Source organism: Salvia hispanica, chromosome 2, assembly GCF_029641045.1.
Source record: "Salvia hispanica isolate PSC_SH4W2 chromosome 2, Shi_PSC_v1, whole genome shotgun sequence".
Taxonomy (NCBI): Eukaryota; Viridiplantae; Streptophyta; class Magnoliopsida; order Lamiales; family Lamiaceae; genus Salvia; species Salvia hispanica.
Genome location: NC_142693.1, coordinates 33,700,190 through 33,723,635, shown reverse-complemented (window position 1 = coordinate 33,723,635; position 23,446 = coordinate 33,700,190). Strand labels below are relative to the sequence as shown.

General features: G+C 36.8%; 4 protein-coding genes and 1 long non-coding RNA gene across 7 annotated transcripts; 3 read left to right on the top strand and 2 right to left on the bottom strand.

Annotated features, from left to right (window-relative positions):
• Positions 1–633: 633 nt before the first annotated feature.
• Positions 634–2,709, bottom strand: LOC125210097 (protein transport protein Sec61 subunit gamma-1). 2 transcript variants are annotated; one of them, XM_048109684.2, is made up of 3 exons: positions 2,499–2,709; positions 2,261–2,384; positions 634–857 (listed from the first exon to the last, which is right to left on the bottom strand). In XM_048109684.2, exons 1-2 carry the CDS (start codon positions 2,590–2,592, stop codon positions 2,269–2,271), a joined length of 210 nt encoding a protein of 69 aa, XP_047965641.1. In that variant the 5' UTR covers positions 2,593–2,709; the 3' UTR covers positions 634–857; positions 2,261–2,268. The 2 variants fall into 2 exon arrangements, with proteins under 2 accessions (XP_047965641.1, XP_047965635.1); XM_048109678.2 differs by having other exon boundaries at positions 2,257–2,384; positions 2,499–2,701.
• A 6,049-nt stretch (positions 2,710–8,758) lies between these two features.
• On the top strand, positions 8,759–11,008 carry LOC125215422 (acetolactate synthase 2, chloroplastic-like). The gene has a single exon (XM_048116831.2). It carries the CDS (start codon positions 8,831–8,833, stop codon positions 10,796–10,798), a length of 1,968 nt encoding a protein of 655 aa, XP_047972788.1. The 5' UTR covers positions 8,759–8,830; the 3' UTR covers positions 10,799–11,008.
• Positions 11,009–11,467: 459 nt separating this feature from the next.
• LOC125215426 (uncharacterized) lies at positions 11,468–12,933 on the bottom strand. Its single transcript, XM_089064166.1, has 3 exons — positions 12,804–12,933; positions 12,625–12,714; positions 11,468–12,521 (listed from the first exon to the last, which is right to left on the bottom strand). The coding sequence occupies exons 1-3, from the start codon at positions 12,876–12,878 to the stop codon at positions 11,586–11,588; spliced, it is 1,101 nt and encodes a 366-aa protein (XP_088920292.1). The 5' UTR covers positions 12,879–12,933; the 3' UTR covers positions 11,468–11,585.
• On the top strand, positions 12,365–13,313 carry LOC148932232 (uncharacterized). The gene is made up of 2 exons (XR_016135241.1): positions 12,365–12,502; positions 12,900–13,313. It is a non-coding gene; the product is annotated as an uncharacterized LOC148932232 (long non-coding RNA).
• Positions 13,314–17,186: 3,873 nt separating this feature from the next.
• Positions 17,187–22,951, top strand: LOC125202161 (CBS domain-containing protein CBSCBSPB5-like). 2 transcript variants are annotated; one of them, XM_048100513.2, is made up of 15 exons: positions 17,187–17,346; positions 17,489–17,668; positions 19,134–19,302; positions 19,397–19,529; positions 19,625–19,795; positions 20,020–20,098; positions 20,203–20,316; positions 20,419–20,485; positions 20,707–20,812; positions 20,890–20,948; positions 21,497–21,603; positions 21,675–21,805; positions 22,028–22,113; positions 22,205–22,294; positions 22,469–22,951. In XM_048100513.2, exons 2-15 carry the CDS (start codon positions 17,517–17,519, stop codon positions 22,646–22,648), a joined length of 1,644 nt encoding a protein of 547 aa, XP_047956470.2. In that variant the 5' UTR covers positions 17,187–17,346; positions 17,489–17,516; the 3' UTR covers positions 22,649–22,951. The 2 variants fall into 2 exon arrangements, with proteins under 2 accessions (XP_047956470.2, XP_047956471.2); XM_048100514.2 differs by having other exon boundaries at positions 17,191–17,346; positions 17,481–17,668.
• The last annotated feature ends 495 nt before the right edge of the window (positions 22,952–23,446 follow it).

Sequence of the window (23,446 nt, the reverse complement as noted above, 5' to 3'; positions counted from 1 at the left end):
AGCCCAGACCCGAGCCAGATTCCAAGTGCAATTGTAACGCTTCCAGATGCTCTTAATGAATCCTTACTTAATATACACGATATATTTTTCAAAATATGATTCATAATAGATTATGAAAAATAACCTACTCGACAAAGACATCTGAAAAACGCACACAATATCAATAATTATTGCACGGAACATTGCATCTCCTGAAACCGTGATTTTCACGTTATACTACTCCCTCCGTCACCAAAGAATAGACACTTTGGATTCGGCACAGATTTGTACTAAAATAAAAGAGAGATAAAGAGAGAAAATAACTAAATTATTGTTTGTGAATAATAAGTCCCACCTCATTAGAGATAAAAGAGTTCCTAAACTGAAAAAAATGTATATTCTTATGGAATAAAGGAAATATTAAATTTTGATAGTGAACATATAATTCACAAATAATGCTGAAATTGAATAAAGTAATAAAAATTGTTTTTCATATTTCAAATTAATTAATCATCCAAACAACCAAGTACCCGACCGTATAACTAAGTCACTAAATCGCTCACCAAACTAATGAAGCAAAATTTATCAAAAATCTACTGAGTTTACTATACGTACTTTTAGGAATTGAACACCAAATAGCAAAAACTCACATACTTGGTTCAAAGTAAACTCAACTTAACTTATCGAACAGTGAGCACAATGTAGATGCGAAACATGTAGTAACATAAACAGTAAAATCATGTATTGGAAGTGTTTACAATGGAGAAAAAGACATCGTGCATAAGATTAGAAGAAGTTCTACAATATAAAGAAATCAGACAAATAAAATCCGAGCAACCAATCTGCTTCACCGGGGTTCTCATTCTATAGCTGGAAGCCTGCACATCAAATAATAGTTTTCATTAGTGAAACTAATCTTATACACAGCCTAATAGTATCACAACTGCAAAGCTAACATAAGGTGAATTTTCAAAGTAGGATGTGCTAACACCACTCTAATTGTTTCAAGTGAGGCAAGGAAGCAAAAACTCCATATAATTTCTGAGACGCGCAAATTATGATTTTATCTCATTAAAGTGATGTTTCAAGTGAGCATAGTTGGTGTGTGATAAGTAAGGAAGCAAAAAGTCCATATAATTCCTGAGACACACATTTTATGATTTTATCTCAGTGAAGTGCTGTTACAGCATAATCATCAATGATATGAGTTCTATGCATTGTGGGCTGAAGAAAAGATGAATGTGAAAATCATCAACGTTCTAGCTAACATACGTCACAATTTTCCTCACTGGAAGATACAATCTTCTAGCTGTTTCTTTATATCAAGTGCAGCTTTAGAGCAAACCAACAAAACATGAGAAATTTGCTATGAACAAATTTAATTTCGCTAACTCGACATTTGAAGTTTACTCTCTAGCTTATACATATTGCCAATATAATAACCAAACCTTATCTCACGCCATTCAAATCAAGCAAGATACTTCACCCCACTCCAAGTAGTCTATATCAATATAAAGAAGGTGTGGTGGGGTGTGGTGGGGGGGGGGGGGGTAACCCTTCTCATCAAGTAAATTATTGTTATAATCAAGAATAGAAATTCACTCTGCAAATTTGTCATTGAGATCATAATCTCATGTACATAATTTAGGAATAATTAATAGTAGTTGTAGTAAATAATAAACGGAAAGCTATGATCTCTGAATTCCCTCATCATAAACACTGCAATTCCATTTTCCTTTTAATCTTTCATGATGAATATACATCCAAAAGGCCCAAAAGGGACATTCCAGTATGCAGAGAATGTGAAATCTCCCCAAATCAAATTGTCAAAACAGATCTCCGTGGATATGTGTATACACCATATACCAATGCTAAACCACAAATGGAATTTCTTTTGACCTATATATTGTAGTAATATTTCCCACTTCATTATTTTGATCTAAGTTGACAGTTCCTAAATCCCGGGCATTGTAAATTTTCAAGCTCTGTAGCTCATATGATTTTTGTGTGTTCCACAGCAAGCACTAGAAGTCTAGAACTAGACAAACTTCAGTACATATATTAAAAAGATGGGGATTCATTGATCCATTTATATAACTCATTCTGCATACAAATTTGGAGAACAATGTATTCATTTTTCACTCATTCCGAATAATCACACTAAGCTCCTAGTTAGTCCACGGTATAACACAATCAGCAGCAACAGAAACAGCAAACATATCAAATTCAAAACATAAACCAAAGTAAAAAAACCGCAATTGAAGACAGGGAATGTACCTACGAAATAAATCAAGCAGCGCCCACAATAATATTGTTGATCGGGATAAAAATCAACTTGACGAAGAAACCAACGAATCCCATCACGACGAACCCGATGGCTGTCCGTGTGGCTACCTTGGTGAACTCTACACGAAAATCAAATTTCAAAAGGTCAGTTAACAATTCTGGTTTCTTCATACACCAAAACAATCTTTAAATCGTCGAACCAAACCATAATTAAGAAAAGCTAGCTCAATTACCTTTGCGATCAGGCTTGTGGCATCGCTTGACGAGACGAACGCTGTCCTTGGCGAAATCTCTCAGTGGATCGAAGACTGAATCAAGCGCATCCATATTCGATTTCGTTATTTGTTCTCCTAGATCTCAGATTCTCAATTTGGACACGAATTGAGGGTTTTGAATTTGGGGAAAAGGGTTTTATTACGTGTGGGGACTGCGGATTGGTGCAAGTCAAATACGTATGACGCTATGCGAAGTTCCTAATATATCCCTTTGAAAATAAACACATACAGTATATTCACAGATATAACAGAAATAAACAAAAAAAAAAAATACTCCATTTACCTAATTCAATATGGGATCTACTAAGCCAAGATTTTTAATAATTTGATAAAACAGAGGAATTTGGTATCAGTTAGAACAAGAAAATCACTCTAAATATGTGCAAAATAGATATTCTAATTTTAACCACACAAGAAAGTACTGTAGTGTATTTTTATTGATAACAATTCATAAATACGATTGTTGGAATGGAAAAATCAATTAATTGGTAACACAAGAAATTAAAATATGATGCTATGGCGAGAGAATAATAGAGGAAAGTCAATTAAAAGTTATGGAAAATCTAGGGTTGGCACGGTACGGTATACCGCACCGAGAATGTCATACCGCATACCGTATCGTAAATTGTGGTATGAAAAAAATGTCATACCTATACCTTACCGAAAATTATGTATGATTATTTCCGATACCGTTACCATACCGTCTATGCGGTATACTGTACTTTTACGTTATACCGAAATAAGGTATGGCATACCGAGTACGGTATACCGAAATAAGGTATGGCATATCGTAATACCTGTGTTTCATACCAAAAAAATTCTATTATAGCCAAATATTTAAAATAAAATTTCACCTATTTAAATAATGTCCAAATGATTAAAACTACACCACAATCAAATCTATACAGTTGACTTGATTTGCATCTCTGCGTGTGTGTGTTTGGGGGGGTGGGGGCGGTTGAACTAAAATATGAAAGTAGGGTAAGGGATTTTAACATATTAACTATTTTTTATATAAATTTTAAATACAACATATATATTGACTTTTTGGCAAATATCGTAAATGCGGTACATTGCGGTATAGCGCAGTATAGAAAAATCTATACCTTTATCATACCGAAATCTATCGGTACGGATCATACCGTACCACAACTTGCGGTATACCGTAAATTCGGTATTTTCGATATTTTTTCGGTACGATAAGTGCGGTATTTCGGTATTACGGTATATTTAGCCAGTCCTAGGAAAATCAAATCAAGAAAATACTTGTGAAATTAGAATATATTTTCCATGTATAGCTAGAACTAGAGCCTTTAAATGGTAGCATAACCATTGTAAGAAATCACTGAAACCAATACAATGTAGTCTTTATAATTCTCCCATTCTTTTCATTTCTGCATTAGAGCATCTCCATTCTCCAATGGTACTTCGGCCAGAAATCGGCCAGCAGTTTCTCCCCCTGCCACGTCAGCAGCATTAAAAATCCACCTGCCACATCAGATTTAGGCCAGCCATAGGCCAGCCGCAACAAAAATAATTCAAAAAATACTACATTTACGGAATTAAAATCACAATACAGAATTAAATTTACGACATATATACGGAGAAAATTCGTTAATTTTATTTAAATAAAAAAAGTACATTAACTAAAAATAAAAAGAATTACATAATAAAAAAAAATCCGGGCTTCCACACACGAGCCACCGCCCCACTCTACTCCTCACTAATTTATTAAAAAAATACATTAAAAAATGTTAGTATGCCTTGAATCTGTGTTAGTTTGCCGCTAGCCGAACGGGGGCCCGACGGTATGACATGTTTCTGTTTTAGTTCTTAATTTTGTATTGGGCCTAGTTGTTGGTGTCCATCGTTAGATGTTGCTCTTGTACAAAAATTTAGAGAGAGAGAAAATCGCGTTTATATAGGTTTTTTTTTTTTAAAAAAAAAAAATCGAAAATCGGTGCTGGCCGATCAGTGGCCGATCGGCACGCCACAATGGTGGCCAGCGCATCGGCTAGCGCCGAGCGATCGGCTAGCGCACGCCGAAATTTTGGCCGATTTTGCGCTGGCCGACTCCAATGGTTCGGCTAGCCAATCGGCCAGCGCGACGAATCGGCTAGCCGGTCGCTAGCCGACCATTGGAGATGCTCTTAGTCTTTTATTTTCCGCATTATATTTTGTACTAAATGATAAAAATAATAATAATAATAATAATAACATTTTCTTTTTTCTTTTTTGATCTCTTCTTCTTTTAATTGTATATTTTAATTTTTATTGACATTAATATAATTAAGTTAATACATAATTCCATAATTAATTGCGTTAATATATTTCATGCACTTAATGACTAATCTTTGCCTATAGATTTGATATTCTTCAGTTCTTCTCTCATATACTATATCTCATGGAGTAGTAATTATTAACATAATATGATTTCCTTTTTCGTTTTCTTTGTTTCTTAATGTGAATATATAACGATATATTTCTATGATTCCATCAACGGTAATGTTGCCCAGACTTTTTTGTGTGGATTTTGCTTGATTTTATTTACATATTTCAAAAAACAAGCATATTAATAAATTCTATTGAGAGATACCATAAAACTTCAAATAAATTTGGAATGGAGCCTATATAAACAGAAGTACGATATTTTTTTGGGTAAAAAATTACAAGTACCGTTCCCAATTTTACGAATGTTATGTGGGCTCAGTATGAATCCTTAATATGCAAGACATATTTTCCACAGTATGATTCATAAGTAGATTATGAAAAACATCCATGTAGGCACAAGTAAGAGTTTTTGCACTTTTTGGCACGATTTCTGGACAATTTAACCCTTAGAGTGGTGAAGGGCAACTGTGCACTTAGGGCATCCTTAACCCCATCCCGGATTTAGGCCGCAAGTCCCCTCCACGTCATCATTTCCCTAAATTTGGGGTTTCAGGCCACAACTTCATTAACCCCGCAGGCCACAGCTATTATTTTGCACTATTCACAACTGCAACCTATTTTACTCGTAAAATTGAATACGTTGAACAATTAAAACCGAGAAAATTCAATGTTCAGTCGGAAAATAGAAAATTACAACATTGAAATTTTAAAATTCCAAAAAAAAAACATTAAAACATAAGTCAATTGCGGTTCCAAATTTCTTCAATTAGATCCGCTTGAATTTTAGGGTGAGAGTGAGAGAAATGAAGTTGAATTAAAATTAAAATGGATGGAGTGGTATATATAGGAAATTTTTTGAATTTTATAAAATAAAATAAAAATTTATGAAGTTGAGTCCCGGTCCGGCCCAAACCCCAAATAACGTCGGGCCGGGACTCGTTGCGGCACGTCCCGTATCAGATAATCCTAGGCCGGGCCAGACTCTGGGAGCTGCCCAAGGACGCAACTCCTCTAACCCTGCAGGCCTTATCCCAGGCTACACCTATTAAATTGCACTATTCGCAACTTCAACCTATTTTACTCATAAAATATAATACGTTGAACAATTAAAATCGGGAAAATTTATTATTCAGTCGACAAAAGAAAATTACAAATCCTAAAAAAAGAAAATTACAAATCTTAGAAAAAAAAAATTACAAGTCCTAGAAAATAAAAATAAAATGAAAAACTAGTTCTTCATTTTGGCGCGAAGGCAGACGATCATCTCATGGTGCAACTCGAGCTCGATCTTCGACATTGTCGAGGTATCCCTCGATGTCAACTCCATCAGGTGGCTCATCCGCAACGTTGACATAGAAGCCGGAAATAATGAAATATACAAGAGGATTGAATGGAGAAAGTGTGGCAGAATGGTGCACAAAATGAGTATATACAGGCAGATAAAAAGGAAAAAAAATGAAGGGGACTTGCGGCCCGGCCCGCAAGACATCCAACTCTGGGTCGGGACTCTTCGTGTGCGTCACGGGCACGCCTAACACCAGGCCGGGACGGACCCCGGGCGCGGCCCCGGGACGCGACTGTGTCACCAAGACCGTCCCAGACCGAAAGTTTGGTGCATTTAACACGGTGGGCCGCGGGCCGGGACCCAAGTGCGGTCCGACCTGCAGCGTTTGGGATCCACTCAATTAATTCAATGGAAGTTTTATTAATTTTTTTATAGGGCTAAATCATTTCTCATTTTTGGTTTCTCAATTTTAATTTCGTTCTGATTTTTTATTTTTTAACTACAGTTTTTATGTTATACTCCCTATATAGGTGTAAAGATAATTGGCTAGGATTCATTGATTTTATACTCCCTCCCTCAAAATTATGAAAATTATGAACTCTTTCATTTTTTTTTCAGTTTCGTAACTCTTTCATTTTTAGTCTGTCTCTGAAAATATGAACTTTTTAATTTTGAAAACTCATTTTTCTTTAATAAGGTGCGACTCATTCCCCACTAACAATACTTTAAAAACTTCTTATTTCGATATCTGATAGTCTATTACTCTACCAACTATGCATTACTACTTATTTTAGATTTTTAATAGATAATTATTTATTAGTGTTAATAACTTCATAATGGATCTACTTTTCATAATTTTCATGTATTAACTACAAGTCTAAATGCTGCCGGTGATATTTTTTTTGTTCAGGTACCGCAAGCGCAATGATGAGTCGAGAATGGATTCTATGTTGTGTTAAAAACACAGAGGCTGCTTTGAGACCAAATGCTGCAAATTTCAAACAAAACTCTTCACCTATCGTTTAAAGCATTGAATGTGATAAAATTATTATTCCGTCCGTTCCCTCATAGTTGAGGCGGAACTTTTTGGCACGGAGTTTAAGAAATGAATGTTAAGTGTGTTAAATAAATACATAAAAAAGTAAGAAAGAGAAAAAGGTAGAGAGAATAAAGTAAAAAGTGAATAAAGTAGAGAAAATAAAGTAAGAGAGAGTAAAGTAAGAAAGAGGAAAAAGTTACTATATATGGAAATGACTCAACTATGAGGGAACTTCCTGAAATGAAAAAATGACTCAACTACGAAGGAAAGGAGAGAATATTAATACAAGAAAAACCTGTAAAGGAAACATTGTGGCCCGAATAGCAGTACTGTTTTCAATTTTATAAACATGAATAGTGATATTATTATATTCAACGCAATAAACACAAATATTACTTTTAAAGAAAAATATGGAAACACGCTTAATTTGGGACTTGTCTCTAAAAACATACACAATAGGAACTCAACCTAAAATTTCATCTATCACGTCATCATGTCCTTCTAATAGCCTAACTAATATCTTAGCTCAGAAACAATCTAGCAATAACCCAATCAATGCTCTTGTCCAACAAATCAAAATATACGAAATTAAATTGGACAAAAAATGAAGAAAATTCCAACATACTTCAATAAAATAAAAATAAAACTTCTACGAGTGGTGTGAATAAAATAAAATGCAATGAGCCATATATATATAGAGTTTGTCAGTATGCCTTGAATCTAGTATATTGTTGGTGAATCACATAAATTTGTGTCTCTTTGTTTCTGTTTGTTTCGATTACTAAATTACTCTATTCCGTCAAAACAGAGTTGAAATAATAAAACAAAAAAAAATCGGACGGCTCGCTTATCGCTCACTGCGCAATAGGTGGCTAGCGATCGGTGAGGGCCTCTCGTCTACACCCTAGCTCTCTGGCGTTTCTCTCTCCTCCGTTCGGTTGGCCGCTCGCAATAACGCTCTAGTAGTATAGCCGCATGTTGGTGGCTAGGATGTCGACTAGAGCGCTATTGTGGATGCTCTAAGTTGCATGAGAGTGATCAAAATAGAAGTGATGGTGCGTTTTGTTTGAAATGCACCATAAGTCTAGGATGCAATTCAGTCTACATAATAAAATAGACATGAAACTAGGATGTGTGCATCCATCCAACCTTTGCCCCTCATTTCCCTACTGCCACCACCGACACCTTCACCATCACTGCCACCTCCTCCACCATCGTCGCCTCCCTCCGCGGCCACCTCCTCTGCATAATAAGATCTCTCCGTGCACACGCACACTTAACATCCGCTCACTATACCTGTTACCACTAGTATACTTTGTATTTCTACATTTCATTTAAAACATTCCTATCATGTTAGGTTTGGGAACATGTGAATTATGTGGTGATTCGCAATTCCTATCATCAAATAACCATCACCACATAAAATATAAGTGGCTGTTGATTAATTTCAATTTGGACCATTCCCACCACTGGCGCCTCAATAAGATTTGCAATCCAAATCTATCTCCACTCCACTAGTCCACTTCACTCCACAAACAAAAACCCTACACACAACTAATCCCGCCGTCGCCGACAATGGCGGCCTCCGCTCCAACCTCCACCTCCTTCAAACCTTCCCACATTCCTCCTCTCTCCAATTCCCCCAAGCTTCTCTCCCAATTCACCCTCCCTTTCCCCCACAAGCTGCCCACCGCCGCCATTTCCCACCGCCGCGCCCTCCAAATCTCAAATGTGCTAACCTCCCCCGACCCACAATCCCTCCACGACAAAGAGGAGAGTCAGAAATTCGTCTCCCGATTCGCTCCAGACGAGCCTCGCAAGGGCTGCGACGTCTTAGTGGAGGCCCTGGAGCGAGAGGGCGTCACCGACGTCTTCGCCTACCCCGGCGGCGCCTCCATGGAGATCCACCAAGCCCTCACCCGCTCCGGCACCATCCGCAACGTCCTCCCCCGCCACGAGCAGGGCGGCGTCTTCGCCGCCGAGGGCTACGCCCGCGCCTCCGGCCGCCCCGGCGTCTGCATCGCCACCTCCGGCCCCGGCGCCACCAATCTCGTCTCCGGCCTCGCCGACGCCCTCCTCGACAGCGTCCCCATGGTGGCGATCACTGGCCAAGTGCCGCGCCGCATGATCGGCACCGACGCATTCCAGGAAACCCCAATTGTTGAGGTAACTAGGTCGATCACGAAGCATAACTATCTCGTGTTAGACGTTGAGGATATTCCGAGAATTGTGAAAGAGGCGTTTTTCATTGCGCGGTCGGGTAGGCCTGGCCCGGTTCTGATCGATGTGCCTAAGGATATTCAGCAGCAAATGGTGGTTCCTAATTGGGATCAGCCGATGAAATTGGGGGGTTACTTATCTAGATTGCCGAAGCCTCCGAGTGAGGTGTTGCTGGAACAGATAGTTAGGTTGATATCTGAGTCGAAAAGGCCGGTTCTTTATGTAGGTGGTGGGTGTTTGAATTCGAGCGAGGAGCTGAGGAGATTCGTGGAGCTCACAGGAATCCCTGTTGCTAGCACGCTCATGGGCCTTGGCTCTTATCCTTGTTCGGACGAGGAGTGTTCGTTGCAAATGCTTGGAATGCACGGGACAGTCTATGCGAACTATTCAGTCGACAAGAGTGATTTGTTGCTTGCTTTTGGGGTCAGGTTTGATGACCGTGTGACGGGGAAGTTGGAAGCGTTTGCGAGTAGAGCCAAGATTGTCCACATTGACATCGATTCTGCTGAGATTGGGAAGAACAAGCTGCCACATGTGTCTATTTGCACTGACATCAAGTTGGCTTTGCAAGGCTTGAATTTGATATTGGAAGAGAAAGGGAAAGAGGGTCTCCTCGATTTTTCAGCGTGGAGGGATGAGCTAAAAGAGCAGAAGGTGAAATTTCCTTTGAGCTATAAGACGTTTGGTGATGCCATTCCTCCTCAGTATGCAATTCAGGTTCTTGATGAACTCACCGGAGGGAATGCAATCATTAGCACGGGGGTTGGGCAGCATCAGATGTGGGCTGCACAGTTCTATAAGTACAATAAGCCACGGCAGTGGTTGACATCAGGTGGTTTAGGCGCGATGGGTTTTGGACTCCCGGCTGCAATGGGAGCTGCTGTTGCTAGGCCAGATGCAGTTGTAGTGGACATAGACGGCGATGGTAGCTTCATAATGAACGTGCAAGAGTTGGCTACTGTCCGAGTGGAGAACCTTCCTGTCAAGATTATGTTGTTGAATAACCAACATCTTGGTATGGTGGTCCAGTGGGAAGATCGCTTCTACAAGTCCAACCGAGCACATACTTATCTTGGAAACCCTTCCAAAGAGTCGGAGATTTTCCCTGATATGTTGAAGTTTGCAGAGGCTTGTGATGTACCTGCTGCTCGTGTGACAAAGAGGGAAGACGTCAGGGCCGCAATACAGAAAATGTTGGATACTCCCGGACCATATCTCTTGGATGTCATTGTACCACATCAAGAGCATGTGTTGCCCATGATCCCGAGTGGGGGAGCCTTCCAAGATGTTATAACAGAGGGTGATGGAAGAACTAAATATTGATGAATCTTGATTCGTGTAGTTCAAATTAGACATCAGAGTAATGGATGCAGGTTATGAGTTGGTTTTGTAAGTTAGTTTGAGTTTTGGTTCAGTTGTACCAGGTTTACTTTATGCAGTGATTGGTATCTAGTGGATACCATTTGTTTGATGTCATGTCACCTTCTTCCGTTGAATAGTACGATAAGAGAGGAGTTACGTTTGGAATTGCTAGTAACATTGTGTTCAAGTTCCCTTTTTCTTTTCTATTCTTCATATATTGGGGGCTATCACAAGCTAACACCATAATGAGAAATTTCCACATGCTATTCTAATAATTATTAGCCTAGATGTATATTTCCTGTTTTGATTGGCTAGCATCATATTGAAAGAAAAGAAAGAAGACTAAATGCAGAGAGAAGGATGCTGAGAATACATACAAGAAACCTTCAAAAGCTGAAATCAGCTCTGTCTGGGGGATATGGTGATTCCTCCGTTGGAGCTAAGGTAACACACATTGCGTAATTAGTCGCTTCAAATTTCATAGTATTCAATAATATTAGTATGGAAATTAAGATATCTAGACGAAATTCTTCTGATAAAAGAATGCTATCTATGTATGCTTGTTTTTTAACAGCTAAAAATCTTATGTAACCTTATGCGTAAAGTGAGAATGTTGATTTGAGTTGCCTCTGAAAAAAGAAGAAAGAATGTTGCTTTGAGCATTCAAGAGGAATATTTTCATCATGAAAATGTCTACTTGACACTTGAGCTAAACTTTAATGTTCTTACAGGTATATACAGAATAGCTTCACTCATTCACTGCTGCAGAGGAGGTTGACATGTCAAAGGATTTTTTTCTTACCAAGAGGCAGGTAACCGTTGAAGAATTTGCATGTGTATTATCAGGACTGCATAGCACAAAATCTGGCCTATAGAGTGCAAGATTCAGCTGATCTTCTCCCACAGCCAGTGCTGTAGTGTCAAGCAGAACATGCCATGAGTTGCGATGAGCTTCTGAAATCCAATGCATGGAGTATCGCGTTCCATTTACTTCAACCGGGTAGGAAAACAGCCCTTTGGGAGTGTGCTTGCATTTCCTCCTGAAATAATGACTAAGTTGTGAACCCTTAATCCTCAAATCCAACCAAGATTCTGGTGCCGCAATCACTCTTGATTCCTTGTAGGTTGCAAATTCTTTCACATAATCAGCATCTTCCCCGATAATCGTCAGGTAATAGTTCCCCTTGAAAAAGGGGTAGCTTTCTCCAACCAACATCATTGCATCCTTGTAGTTCTGGGTAAAGAGAACAAGATACTCCTCATCAGGTAATCCGCAGTGTTTCAAAACCTTGTTTCTAGCTTGAATTTCAGGAATCGAGATGAAGCTCCCGACGAAAGAGGACTTTTTGGTGAGGATGCTGAGCAATCTCGATGGCTCCAGCTGCGTATTCTCGAGATCAGGGAGGCTGCTTCCAAAGGTGTCTCTGGAAAATCCTCTTGGTGATTTCCGCTTGTCATCTGGCTGAGGTTCTTCAAGTTTTTCTGTGATACAGAGATCATACAGATCGGTTTTCTCTCCTCCTTCCACGAGGGCATTGGAGTACTCTGGGTACTTGGCCACGACGTACTGTTCCACGTATTGCATTTCAGTCGGAGTTATCGGTCCTGACCACCTAAGGTCCAGACCGTGCAGCGTGGATATGGCCTCAGCAACTATATGAGCTGGTATTACTCTATGAGCTTTCTGTTTCATTTTCCCAAATACAAGTGAAATCAGATGCATTTCTAACATGATTTTCTTGATAAAAAAAGGTTTTAACAAAATAAATAAAAAATGATGCTCTTACCTTAAAAACCATGCTGCTTGGTCTTCCAGTTTCAGTTGGTGATTTTGCTGCACTGAATAAGGATTTTCTCATGTCTTCTTCTTTGGCTACCTAATTTTCAAGAAAACAAGAGTTGTCGAGAAATATCAAACATGGGACTATTTCTATCTCATAAGTTTCAAGAATGCTCATGTTCTTACCTTCATTCCTGGAGATATAGCTGCGTGCTTCTCATCATTCCTCTCCATGGTTGTTGCTGATCTTTCCCTGCCCATAAACTGCCGGATTTTTTTTAGGTCAAAAGGCGAAGAGAGAGGGGGGAAGTCGGTACCAGAAGTAGGAGATGAAACCAAAGTGAATACAGAACGAGCTGCTCTATTTTTATGAAATCATCGTCAACAACAAGGAGGATGTGATGTCGTTGCTGGAGTTATAGCAGACGCAGCGATAGATGATCGGTGATGCTGCAGGTAAAGTCAACAGGAAGATGTGAAGAGTGGCAACAAAAATGTAGCTGTAGTGGTGATGGGGATCAGAGTTTTAAAATAAGAGCAGAGGCAATCTAGAGAAGGTAAAGACGATAAATGAGGTTGCGTTGTGCATCTTTTTTCTTGCAAAATAAACATGATTCCGTCACTCGTGCCTTGGCTTTATTAGGACCAATGATTATATACAATAGCGAACGCAAGTTGCTCGAATCTTCCTAATAAGGGGGTTGTAGTAGAATATTGAGAATGTGAAAGGGACATGAATATTGTTTGGTTTAAAATATGTGGAGCAGAAAGGGAGTGATGGAAGGCCAGTTGAGATTGAAGTAGTTGTTTATTGTTGTTTGAGTATTGGTTAGCAGCAGCAAGTAGGAATATTCCTACTACAAGTGTGAAAACTAATATACAAATTATAGATACCTGTTTGTTTGTGATTTCTGATTGTAGACCTTACATCACCAAGACCAAGTCAAGATAGCAGAGCCTATGAAACTTTCTCTCTCTGTGAATTGACTTGGCATTCATTTATCATCATAGAGCAGTCAGTCAATTTCATGAAAACTACTTGGAAAATCTTGCTATTATTAACCTAATGTTTGTGAAAGATGCAAACTTTGACATGAATATGTGTGTGAAGTGAACTGTCTGACTTGGTAAAGAGTAAATCAGCCTGCAAGGTAGTTGAGAGAGAGAACTGGGAAAACTTGCTATGTACATACAAATTTACTCTGTTTGAGTCGAGAGCAGACTGAATTACAGGCGTGGCAAGTAGCAGAATCCCTACTACTAGAATCACACTTTGATTCGACACAAATTATAAGAAATAACATCTTTCCGTTCGGAATTAAATACATCACACTTTGATTCGGAGATATGAGTGCTATTTTCATACTTAGTTTTAGGGTAGTCAAACTTAAAATTAATTAAGTAAAAAGTATAAAATATTTAATATAATAGGGTATTAGAGTTTGAGATTAGCTTCACAAGTAATCTAAACACACCGGCCGCCGATCCATGGCATATCTTCCCCTTTTGGACTATATCTTGATTTTACTCCATTAATCAATCATCACAACCTTCTTAGCTTAATTAAGCATTTGACTATATATAACTCTTCAGATTTTTATAAAAAAAACTAACATTTCTGATTTAGATTTAATCTAGTACTCCCTCCGTCTCCGATTAAGAGTCACACTTTGACCAAGACACAGGTTTTAAAGAAGTGTTTGAATGTGTAATAAATGGAGTTAGGTAGTGACATTTTGTGTAAATTTTGTGTAACTTTTGCCAACAATAAAGGTATTTTTGATGTCCAAATATAGTAAGTAGGAAGTGTGACTCTTAATTGGGAACGGACCGAAATGGAAAAGTGTGACTCTTAATCAGGGGACGGAGGGAGTAATATTAAGTACTCTCTCAATCCCATAAAAATATGAATATTTGAAATGACACGAGAATTAATGCATAATTAGTAAAATAAGAGATAAAGAGAAGAGTTTTAAAGTAGTGTTAGTGGATAGTGAAAACCACATTAGTTTTTAATGAGTTGTAGTGGTGGCCATAATTAGTGGTATAAGTAGTTAATAACTTGATGTATATGGGTAATGAGTTGGAGAAAACTTTCCATAAATGAAATGCCCATATTTTTTTGGGACGGACAGAAATGAAAAATGCACATATTTTTATTGGACAGATGGAGTAATTTTTGTCATACTTTGACCGGCACGGGTTTTGAGAAATATGATGGAAAATAAGTTGAAAAGTTAGTGAAGAGTGAGTCATACTTTTATATATTAGTTTTATAATAAAATGTGAGTCTGAATGAGTTAGTAGAATATGAGGTCCACTAAAAAAATGATAAAAAGTGAAATGTGATAAATTTTATGAGACGGACAGAAATGAAAAAATGTGACAAAATTTAAGGGATAGAGGGAGTATCATGTTTGGTTAATGAGATTGAATCTCACAATTAATTGTAGATGATTAATCATGAGATAATGAGTCGTAGCCAACTCCTCCGATTAAAGTAGTTGCACAACTTAATTTTAGATAAATAATCATATGACAATTAGTTATACCAATCAAACAACATCTTAGGAGTGAAGCTAAGACCATCTTCAAGGATACACTAAATTCTAAAATGAGATAAGTAGTTAGCTCCAATGGTACTCAAAAACCAATTCCATTTTTGGTCTTGGAGAAAAAAAATACCTATCTTTAGGTTTACACTAAATCAAAACCTATAAAATTTTCAAATTTTATGAGTAAAAGAGACATAATATAGAATATTTTTTTAATTTTGAGTTTAGTATAAATGGTTGGAGTAAAGTCATATTTAACATGACATTTACACTAAAATGAGTTTGAATTTAGTGTAAATGGTTGGAGATGGCCTAACGCAGTACTAGTGCATAACGTGGACGGTACGAAAGATTGAACAACTATTGCTACGAGTCTACAAGTAACAATACTTACACAATAATAAAGCCATAAAATAATAAATAAATTTCCCCTAAAAAGAGAGCATAGCATATTTTTGACATTAAAATAAATAGCAACAATTGAATAATAATGTAAACAAAAAGAAAATAAAATATAGTTGTAATTTATCTTCAGAAACACATACTATATGCAAATATAAATGCCAAATAAGTGACAATTGTGAGGCACCACAACTCTCTTTGCTAAAATGGTCATTGGTGGATTGTTGTTCCATTTTTTTTGTAATTTGTTAATTTTAAATTTTTTAATACAATAGTAAGTGTAGTAGTACTATATATCAAAGGAAATAGAGAAAAAAAAGATGTATCGCCTAGAATATCAGGATAAATTTATTTAATTGGATGAATCGACTAGAATATAAGGATAATTTATTTAATTGGATCGAACTAAATTTAAGTTGTCTGGCTCTGTATTTTACAGTTACATTTTATCTGGACAGGTTTTTATGGTTATTCTTTTTATGGGACCCTATTATAAAAAATTAATATTTTGACGATAAAAGTATATATATTTAAGAGAAACGATCTGCTGCATAACAATTATGAGCGTTTGTGAGCGACTAACAATCCCACGTAGACTAATTTCCTTAATTTTAGATGTTTATTAACAGAAAGCCAATTATCCTTAATTTTAGATGCTTGTTAGCGTAAAATCAATTATCGTATATTATTTTCCAAGCCATCAATATCATTAAATTTCTTTTTTATCTTTTCTCTTTCGATTTTCTGCCTCTTGTTCTTATTGTAAACAAACTTCTCTACCACAACATCAATACTTCTTAATAATTTTCTCTCTCTTCGCCTAAATTACACTATTTGATTATTAGTTTCTGAAAAAAAGGAAAATGACATTCTTTTTTATTACTCTCTACTTTTGATGATAAAATAATAGTGTAAAAGAATAAAAAAATGAGAATTTTATGATAAAATAAGGTTTTTAATTGGTAAAAATTAAAAGCATAGATTTTAATCAAGAGACAACTAAAAAAGCATAGATATAATCAAGAGACAACTAAAATGCGAAGAAACAAATTATTACATACTACTACTATGTAAAAAAAGTGAATCAAGTATAATGATATATAACAAAGTAGAAAAAAAAGTGTAAATTGTATAAGCATATTTCCAAACATACATGAACAAAGGCTAAAAAAACAACATCAAACAAGCATATATGAAAATTATAATAAAAACCTATGGAAACACATGTATTATGAATTTATGATGTATACTATAAAAAAGGATACGAAAAGTAAATAAAGGAAAAAGGAAAGATAGAAAGAATTTAAATGATATTGAAGAAATGGAAATTGTGGATTTGTTAACAAACATCTAAAACTATGGAAATTAGCCTACGTGGGATTAGTCACTCACACACGGTCACATTTGTTATGCAGCATATCTTTTCTCATATATTTAATATCTTATATTTTATCCTATCTTCATTCATCTTATTAACCTTCATTCTCATTTTTTATGCTAAAAAATTTGTTAATTCACTCCTCAATTGTGGGCCCGACCATATGTAATATGCCAGCCCGATGTTAGGCCCAAATCTACGCAATTAAATTACTCCATATTTTAAATTTTAAATTAAAATTAATGTAATATTTTGGACATCGTAACAGCGAAAATCCTCATCCTTCCGTTTCTCACGCGTGCACTCCTCTTCTCTTCATTTGTCCTCCCTAAATCAACGCCAAAAATCTTCAATTAATCACTTTTGCTCATTCAATCGCCGTTATTCCTGATTGGTATGCTGTAATAGCGCTACATACTTTCACGATTCATGCTTTACTTGGCTGAAACAGCTATAATTGCTGAGCTTCTGCTGTGGATGATTGTGTTTTGGTTCAATTTTCGATGCGTGTGTATTGATTTCTGGTAGATTTACAGCTGCTGAACTTTTCCGATCGAGCAGAAGATGTCGACCGCGCCTCCAGGGGGACCGTCGACTAGGAGAAGCGTGACGTTGACCAGGAGGAAATCTGCTGCTGATTACGGCGGCGGCGGCGATGGAGTTGTTGGAATTCCTCCCTCGAACCACCGCAAATCTATATCCGGCTCCCGTTCCTTGTACGCTATTCATATCCGATAAGCTTCAATTTGAAAATGTTTTTATTCCGTTATCGTGCGAATGAATTTTGCTTTTCAATTTCATTAATTTCTTTAGCAGATTCCTTTAGTGTGGTGGATGGCATTAAATGGAATATTTGCGTGCTTTATTTTCCATTTATTTCTGCTGTAGAACTGTCATAAAACGATTCTAAACTAAATGCCGATAAGTAAAGAACAAGCGGTTGGTTGATTAGCTCATAATTGCTGAAAGCAAAAGGTGTCTACGTTTAGTCAAAGCATTTTTCGCTCTTTATCTGCACGATCAGGGTGAATTTATTCTAAAAACTGGAATACAGTTACTACAGCTTTTATTAGCTTGATTATGCTATATATATATATATTTTAATTAATAAAATTCTTTAATTTCAGCTTCAACAGTTATTGCAGAAAATCCAAATGCTTTAGTAACTATCCTTGCTTTCTTGTTAGCAATCCTCAATATTCCCTTAAATGTTGGCCTGATTCTTGGTCGAAGCACAAATTGAGCTGCCATTCTTTGCTCTCTGTTATTAGAGGATAGTTGTGCTAATGAAGTTGAAAACTCTAGTGAAGTGCTAGGAAGAAAGTAAGAACTATTAGAATAATTTGTCAAATGATAATGGGCGGGGTCTAAACTTAAGTACAACGAAGTAAATTAAACTTGAGTAACAAGTAGATCTATGACTTTTCCACTTGAAAATTGAAACTAAAGGTATCTATGTCGTCAAGCACCAAGCTTCACTGCTACGCCCTCTGTCTACCAAGACTGTGCAACAGGGGGGATGGCATGCTTTTAATAAAATGATAGGTTGACTGTATACTTAAAGAATTGAGAGCTTCTACTTGAAGTGATGATGTATTACACAAGGACTGACTGAGGTTTGATGTTAAAAGTAATCTTATACAGTACATACTCTAACCAAATAATGTAATAGTGTTAGTAGTTATATTAATTATGCTTTACTGATACAATCATACAAATGAGCAAAGTTAATCTTCAGAGCTTGAAAAACCAAATCTGTTACAGATTTTTGTCTTGCTTTCAACCGCCCAAGTTTTGTTTTCCAAAGGCTGTGTCTAGCTGATGACTGATGTGTCAGTACATGCTGTTTCAATTTTCACTTTTCGTGTTTCATTTTGTTTCTCAGTGGTGAGCATTATGTTCAAACACATGGCTGAGCATTGTAAATTGAAGGGTAACTTGTTAACTCTTTTGTTGAGAAAGTGAACTTATTTATTCTAAGTAAGAAGTGGGAGGAGTGCACGCTTATGCACACATTATTTAGATATGCTCTACATCTTTATGTCGTATTTCAGCTTATAAATTAATTTGTTGTGCCATGTGGAGGAAGACACATCAAACATAAATGCATGCAACTAATTTCTTTTGTCAAAATGTATTTCCATGATATTTGAGAATTATTATTCTTCAAATTTGCATCAGAGGACTGACAGGGGAACGGACGGTCAAGCGATTGAGGCTATCAAAAGCCTTGACAGTACCAGAAACTACCACTATAATTGAAGCTTGTCGCCGGATGGCTGCCCGTAGGGTTGATGCTTTACTGCTAACCGATTCAAATGCATTATTGTGTGGAATCCTGACTGACAAGGTACATGTTGGGATAGTCTTTTTACAAGTCCCTATGTTGCTTGTTCTCATTTCTTTTCTTAGAAGAAATGACATTTTTCTTCTTTGCACTGAAGGATATAGCTATGAAAGTCATTGCTCATGATCTAAATCTTGAGGAAACTCCTGTGTCTAAGGTCATGACCAGGAACCCAGTATTTGTGCTTTCTGATAATCTTGCTGTCGAAGCTTTGCAAAAAATGGTTCAAGGTCTCTTTTATCTAAAACTTCATGCCTCAACACACTATGAATCTTGTTCTAGAATCTAAATTGGCTTGGCTTCTGCATAATATTATTTTCCACAGGAAAGTTTAGACATTTACCAGTTGTTGAAAAAGGAGAGGTGATTGCTTTACTTGACATAGCAAAATGTTTGTATGATGCTATTGCTCGTTTGGAGAGGGCAGCTGAGAAGGGAAAGGCAATTGCAGCTGCTGTTGAAGGCGTGGAGAGACATTGGGGGACAACAGTTTCTGGTTGGTGCATGCATCCATTAAATGTTCTCTCCTTTTTCGTACAGATTTTACTTGTGAATTTCTTGTCCTTGTTTTTGTTTTTCTTTTTATTTTCCAGTGGCCTTAGATTATCTAGAATGTTATAATTGTAACTTTTAAGTGTCTAGCCATTTTGTATGTTATAAAGAATCATGATCATCCACTTGCAATTGCTACTGTTTTGATTTTAACATGTTAATATGTAGGCCCAAACACATTCATTGAGACACTTCGAGAGCGAATGTTTACACCCTCTGTGTCCACTATAATTCCTGACAACTCAAAGTAGGTAATATCTTCACTTTGCTATAATTTATATCCATAGCCTGCATCTTATGACTATAGCAAGATATTAGAAGCGTAATGCAACTAACCTTGTGGTTTGTTAGGATTGTTACAGTAGATCCAAGTGACACTGTGCTAGAGGCTGCAAAGAAGATGTTTGAAGTTCAAGCAAGCTCTGCCATTGTAATTGTAGAAAACAAACCACGAGGAATACTTACGTGAGCTTTCCCTTCTTTAAGAAAATGCACAATCTGCGTGCACAATCTGTGAAATTTTGTTTCTTAACTGATTACTCACTTGTATGCAATACTTATTTTTAGTTCAAAAGACATGCTGATGAGGGTCATAGCTCAAGATCTTTCTCCAGGATCTACTTTAGTGGAGAAGGTAAACTTTACCCTTCTCTCTCCTTTGCCTTGGTTATTGCTCCCATATCCATCGCTGTAGCTGTTCAATCTCTGGAGTTGTTTTGCTGGAGTTATTTTCTGGAATAAGGATAATTCATAATAGACTTTTTGAGTATCTTTTGTCAAGTTTCAGTTTTCTTGGTAAATTGAAAGGTATGCCAACATTGCTCTTTTTTTCATATCACTAAAACAATTCTCCAGGTGATGACACCAAATCCAGAGTGTGCTACTGTAGATACTCCTATTGTTGATGCACTTCATACCATGCATGATGGGAAATTTTTGCACCTTCCAGTTGTTGATAAAGGTATACCAGCATAATATGTCTTAGAAGAATTTTGAGGATTATCATTTCCAGGCCTAAAGTTTAACGCAATGATACAGAAGGAGTGGCGGTAGCTGTTCTCGATGTTCTTCATATAACTCATGCTGCAATAGCCACAGTAAGTCAATCTGAACCTTCCTTTTACGGATGAGGTAATTAGAGATCAAATGATTTGAACTAAGAAATGTGCTAACCTATTGAAGCTATGTCTATAAGATAAGAAATAAACTACCTTATATTTTCAACTAAAACTGTAATTGCTTTAATTGCCAATGTTTCACTTTCATTTTTTTTTTTTTTGCAATTTCATTATTTATTTGAATACATTTTTGTGTAGCTTAGAAGAAGAATTTGACTAAAGCAATCTAAACATTTTATTTCATTGTTTTGGGTTGTCAACGAAAATTACCGTCAACTTTACCGTTGCATGAGCTATGTTCTTATGGATTGGATGAAGACAGAATGATTGTCTCAGGCATATTTATTTTATCACTAGAATAAAGACTATTAACACTCCCATTTCTGTTTTTATTTTGAGATCTTCAACGTGCTGCTATTACTCATGCTAAAGGGCAGTCCTGATTATTTTGACGCTTAGAGTTTATACCATTGCATTATATACTACTTTCTGAAGATTTTATGCTCTGATTGGGTTCTTTTTTCCAGGTTGGAAGTACTGCAGCAGTCAATGGCGAGGCCACAAACACCATGCTGCAAAAGTTCTGGGATTCTGCAATGGAATTAACTCCAGATGATGATGATGAGACCCGGAGGTTGTGTGCTTTACGGTTGAACTACAATTCCAATGTTTACAGTTCCTTACAATCTTAGTATGATATTTCAGTGAGAATTCCTTGAAATTGCCTTCTGATGGGGGAGATGGCGGACGATCTATTGCTTATTCTACTTCCACCCCCAACTCGTTTGCTTTCAAAATTCAAGATGGAAAAGGAAGGATGCATAGATTTTTATGTGGTATTTTTCAAGTGTTATCTTTTAGTGTGAAAATCGTCTTGTTATCCTAGTATACGTTTAGCCTTTTAGGTTTATCATTATTACCACTTCAAGTTTTATGCAGCAGAAGAATACACCACATACTTTTTATGTGTTGAAAATTGTGTCTTGTTCTTTTACCATCTCTATTATATACTGCTCATATAGTTTTTGCATCACTTTGTGTCACTATTTTGTGTTTAGGTACACAGAGTTTGGCCGACCTTATAGCAGCAATCCTTCAGAGATTAGGAGATGAAATTGACCGTGACAACCTTCCATATATTCTGGTAAGACATGCTCTTGACTCTGCCCAGCTGTTTTATTTTCTGTATTTCGAAATTCGAAGTCTTATGCTTTTGGATTGCTACCATTCTTTAGTATGAAGATGAAGACAAGGACAAGGTTGTGCTTGCGTCTGATAATGATCTTCAAGCAGCTGTGGATCATGCCAGGCTAGCTGGTTGGAAGGTAAGTTTCTTATACTCGAAAGCAACTTTTGCTGTCTCTGTCTGACGATGAATTTGCATCCATTTGCGAAGTTATCTTTTAAGTTTGCCCCCCCTGTGTGAAACGCATGCTGTGTCTAGTTGTTTGACCCGATTGGCCAAAAAAGGAAATGATAAATACAAGTAACATGAACAGGGGTTGAAATTGCATTTAGAGTATACCAGTGCAGCACGTCCTCGGATGGGATCCAAGTCGAAAGGTATGGAATATGCTCAAGCAGATGCTTGGGCTTCGGCATACAGCTCTGTGGCTGCTGGGGCCGCCTTAGTTGCTGGTTTAGGCGTTTTAGCATTCTTGAGGCGACCTGCAAGTTGATTCGATACACACGTTGCTCGGAGAGTTTGAAGAGGAAAGAAACCAGAGTGTGGTTGTGGTATCTTTTGGTTGCCATTTGTGAGTATACCTTAACATAACAAGAGAAAGTTGATTGTGCCTTGCAAATTACAATAAGCACAGGTGATTATGACGAAAAAAATGGTATGTATTTTCATTGAAAAATTGGATTTGTACATGTAAGTGGAACTGCATACATACAGTATCCAACTTTCTATTTGTCTCACTTTGATCATATGTGAATTCATTGGATTGTCAAAAATAATGGAATTCCCTTTGTTTTAACACCATATATTTGTATTCGAGACCTCTTTTATTTAGTTAATTTTGATCTTGAAGACCATAAATTTTGGGCGAATTTTTGGTATTTGACACGAACTTTAAAAGTGGTTTTAAAAATCATATACTCTTGAAACTGTGCAATTTTTCCAAACCTTATGGTTTGAATAATCTGCCGTGTATTGTTAGACCACTTTCAAAATTTGTAGAAAAACATATTAGAATTTGTTCAAAATTTAGTTTTTAAGCCCAATAACCTTGTAGTTTCTCATATAAATGAGAAAAGAGTGGTTAGGCAGATTGCTTTCGATGTTTGTTGAAAATTTGCCTACAATGTATGCATAATTTGGGTAAAATAAATAAGAAAAATTAATACATTGATTACTTCACCTCAATTAGTATAAGGATGTGACAATATCATTAAAAGAATATTGTCATGAGTTAAATCAAATATTTACTAATTTATGTGTGACATGTTTCATTTAAAAATGTGAGGGTCCA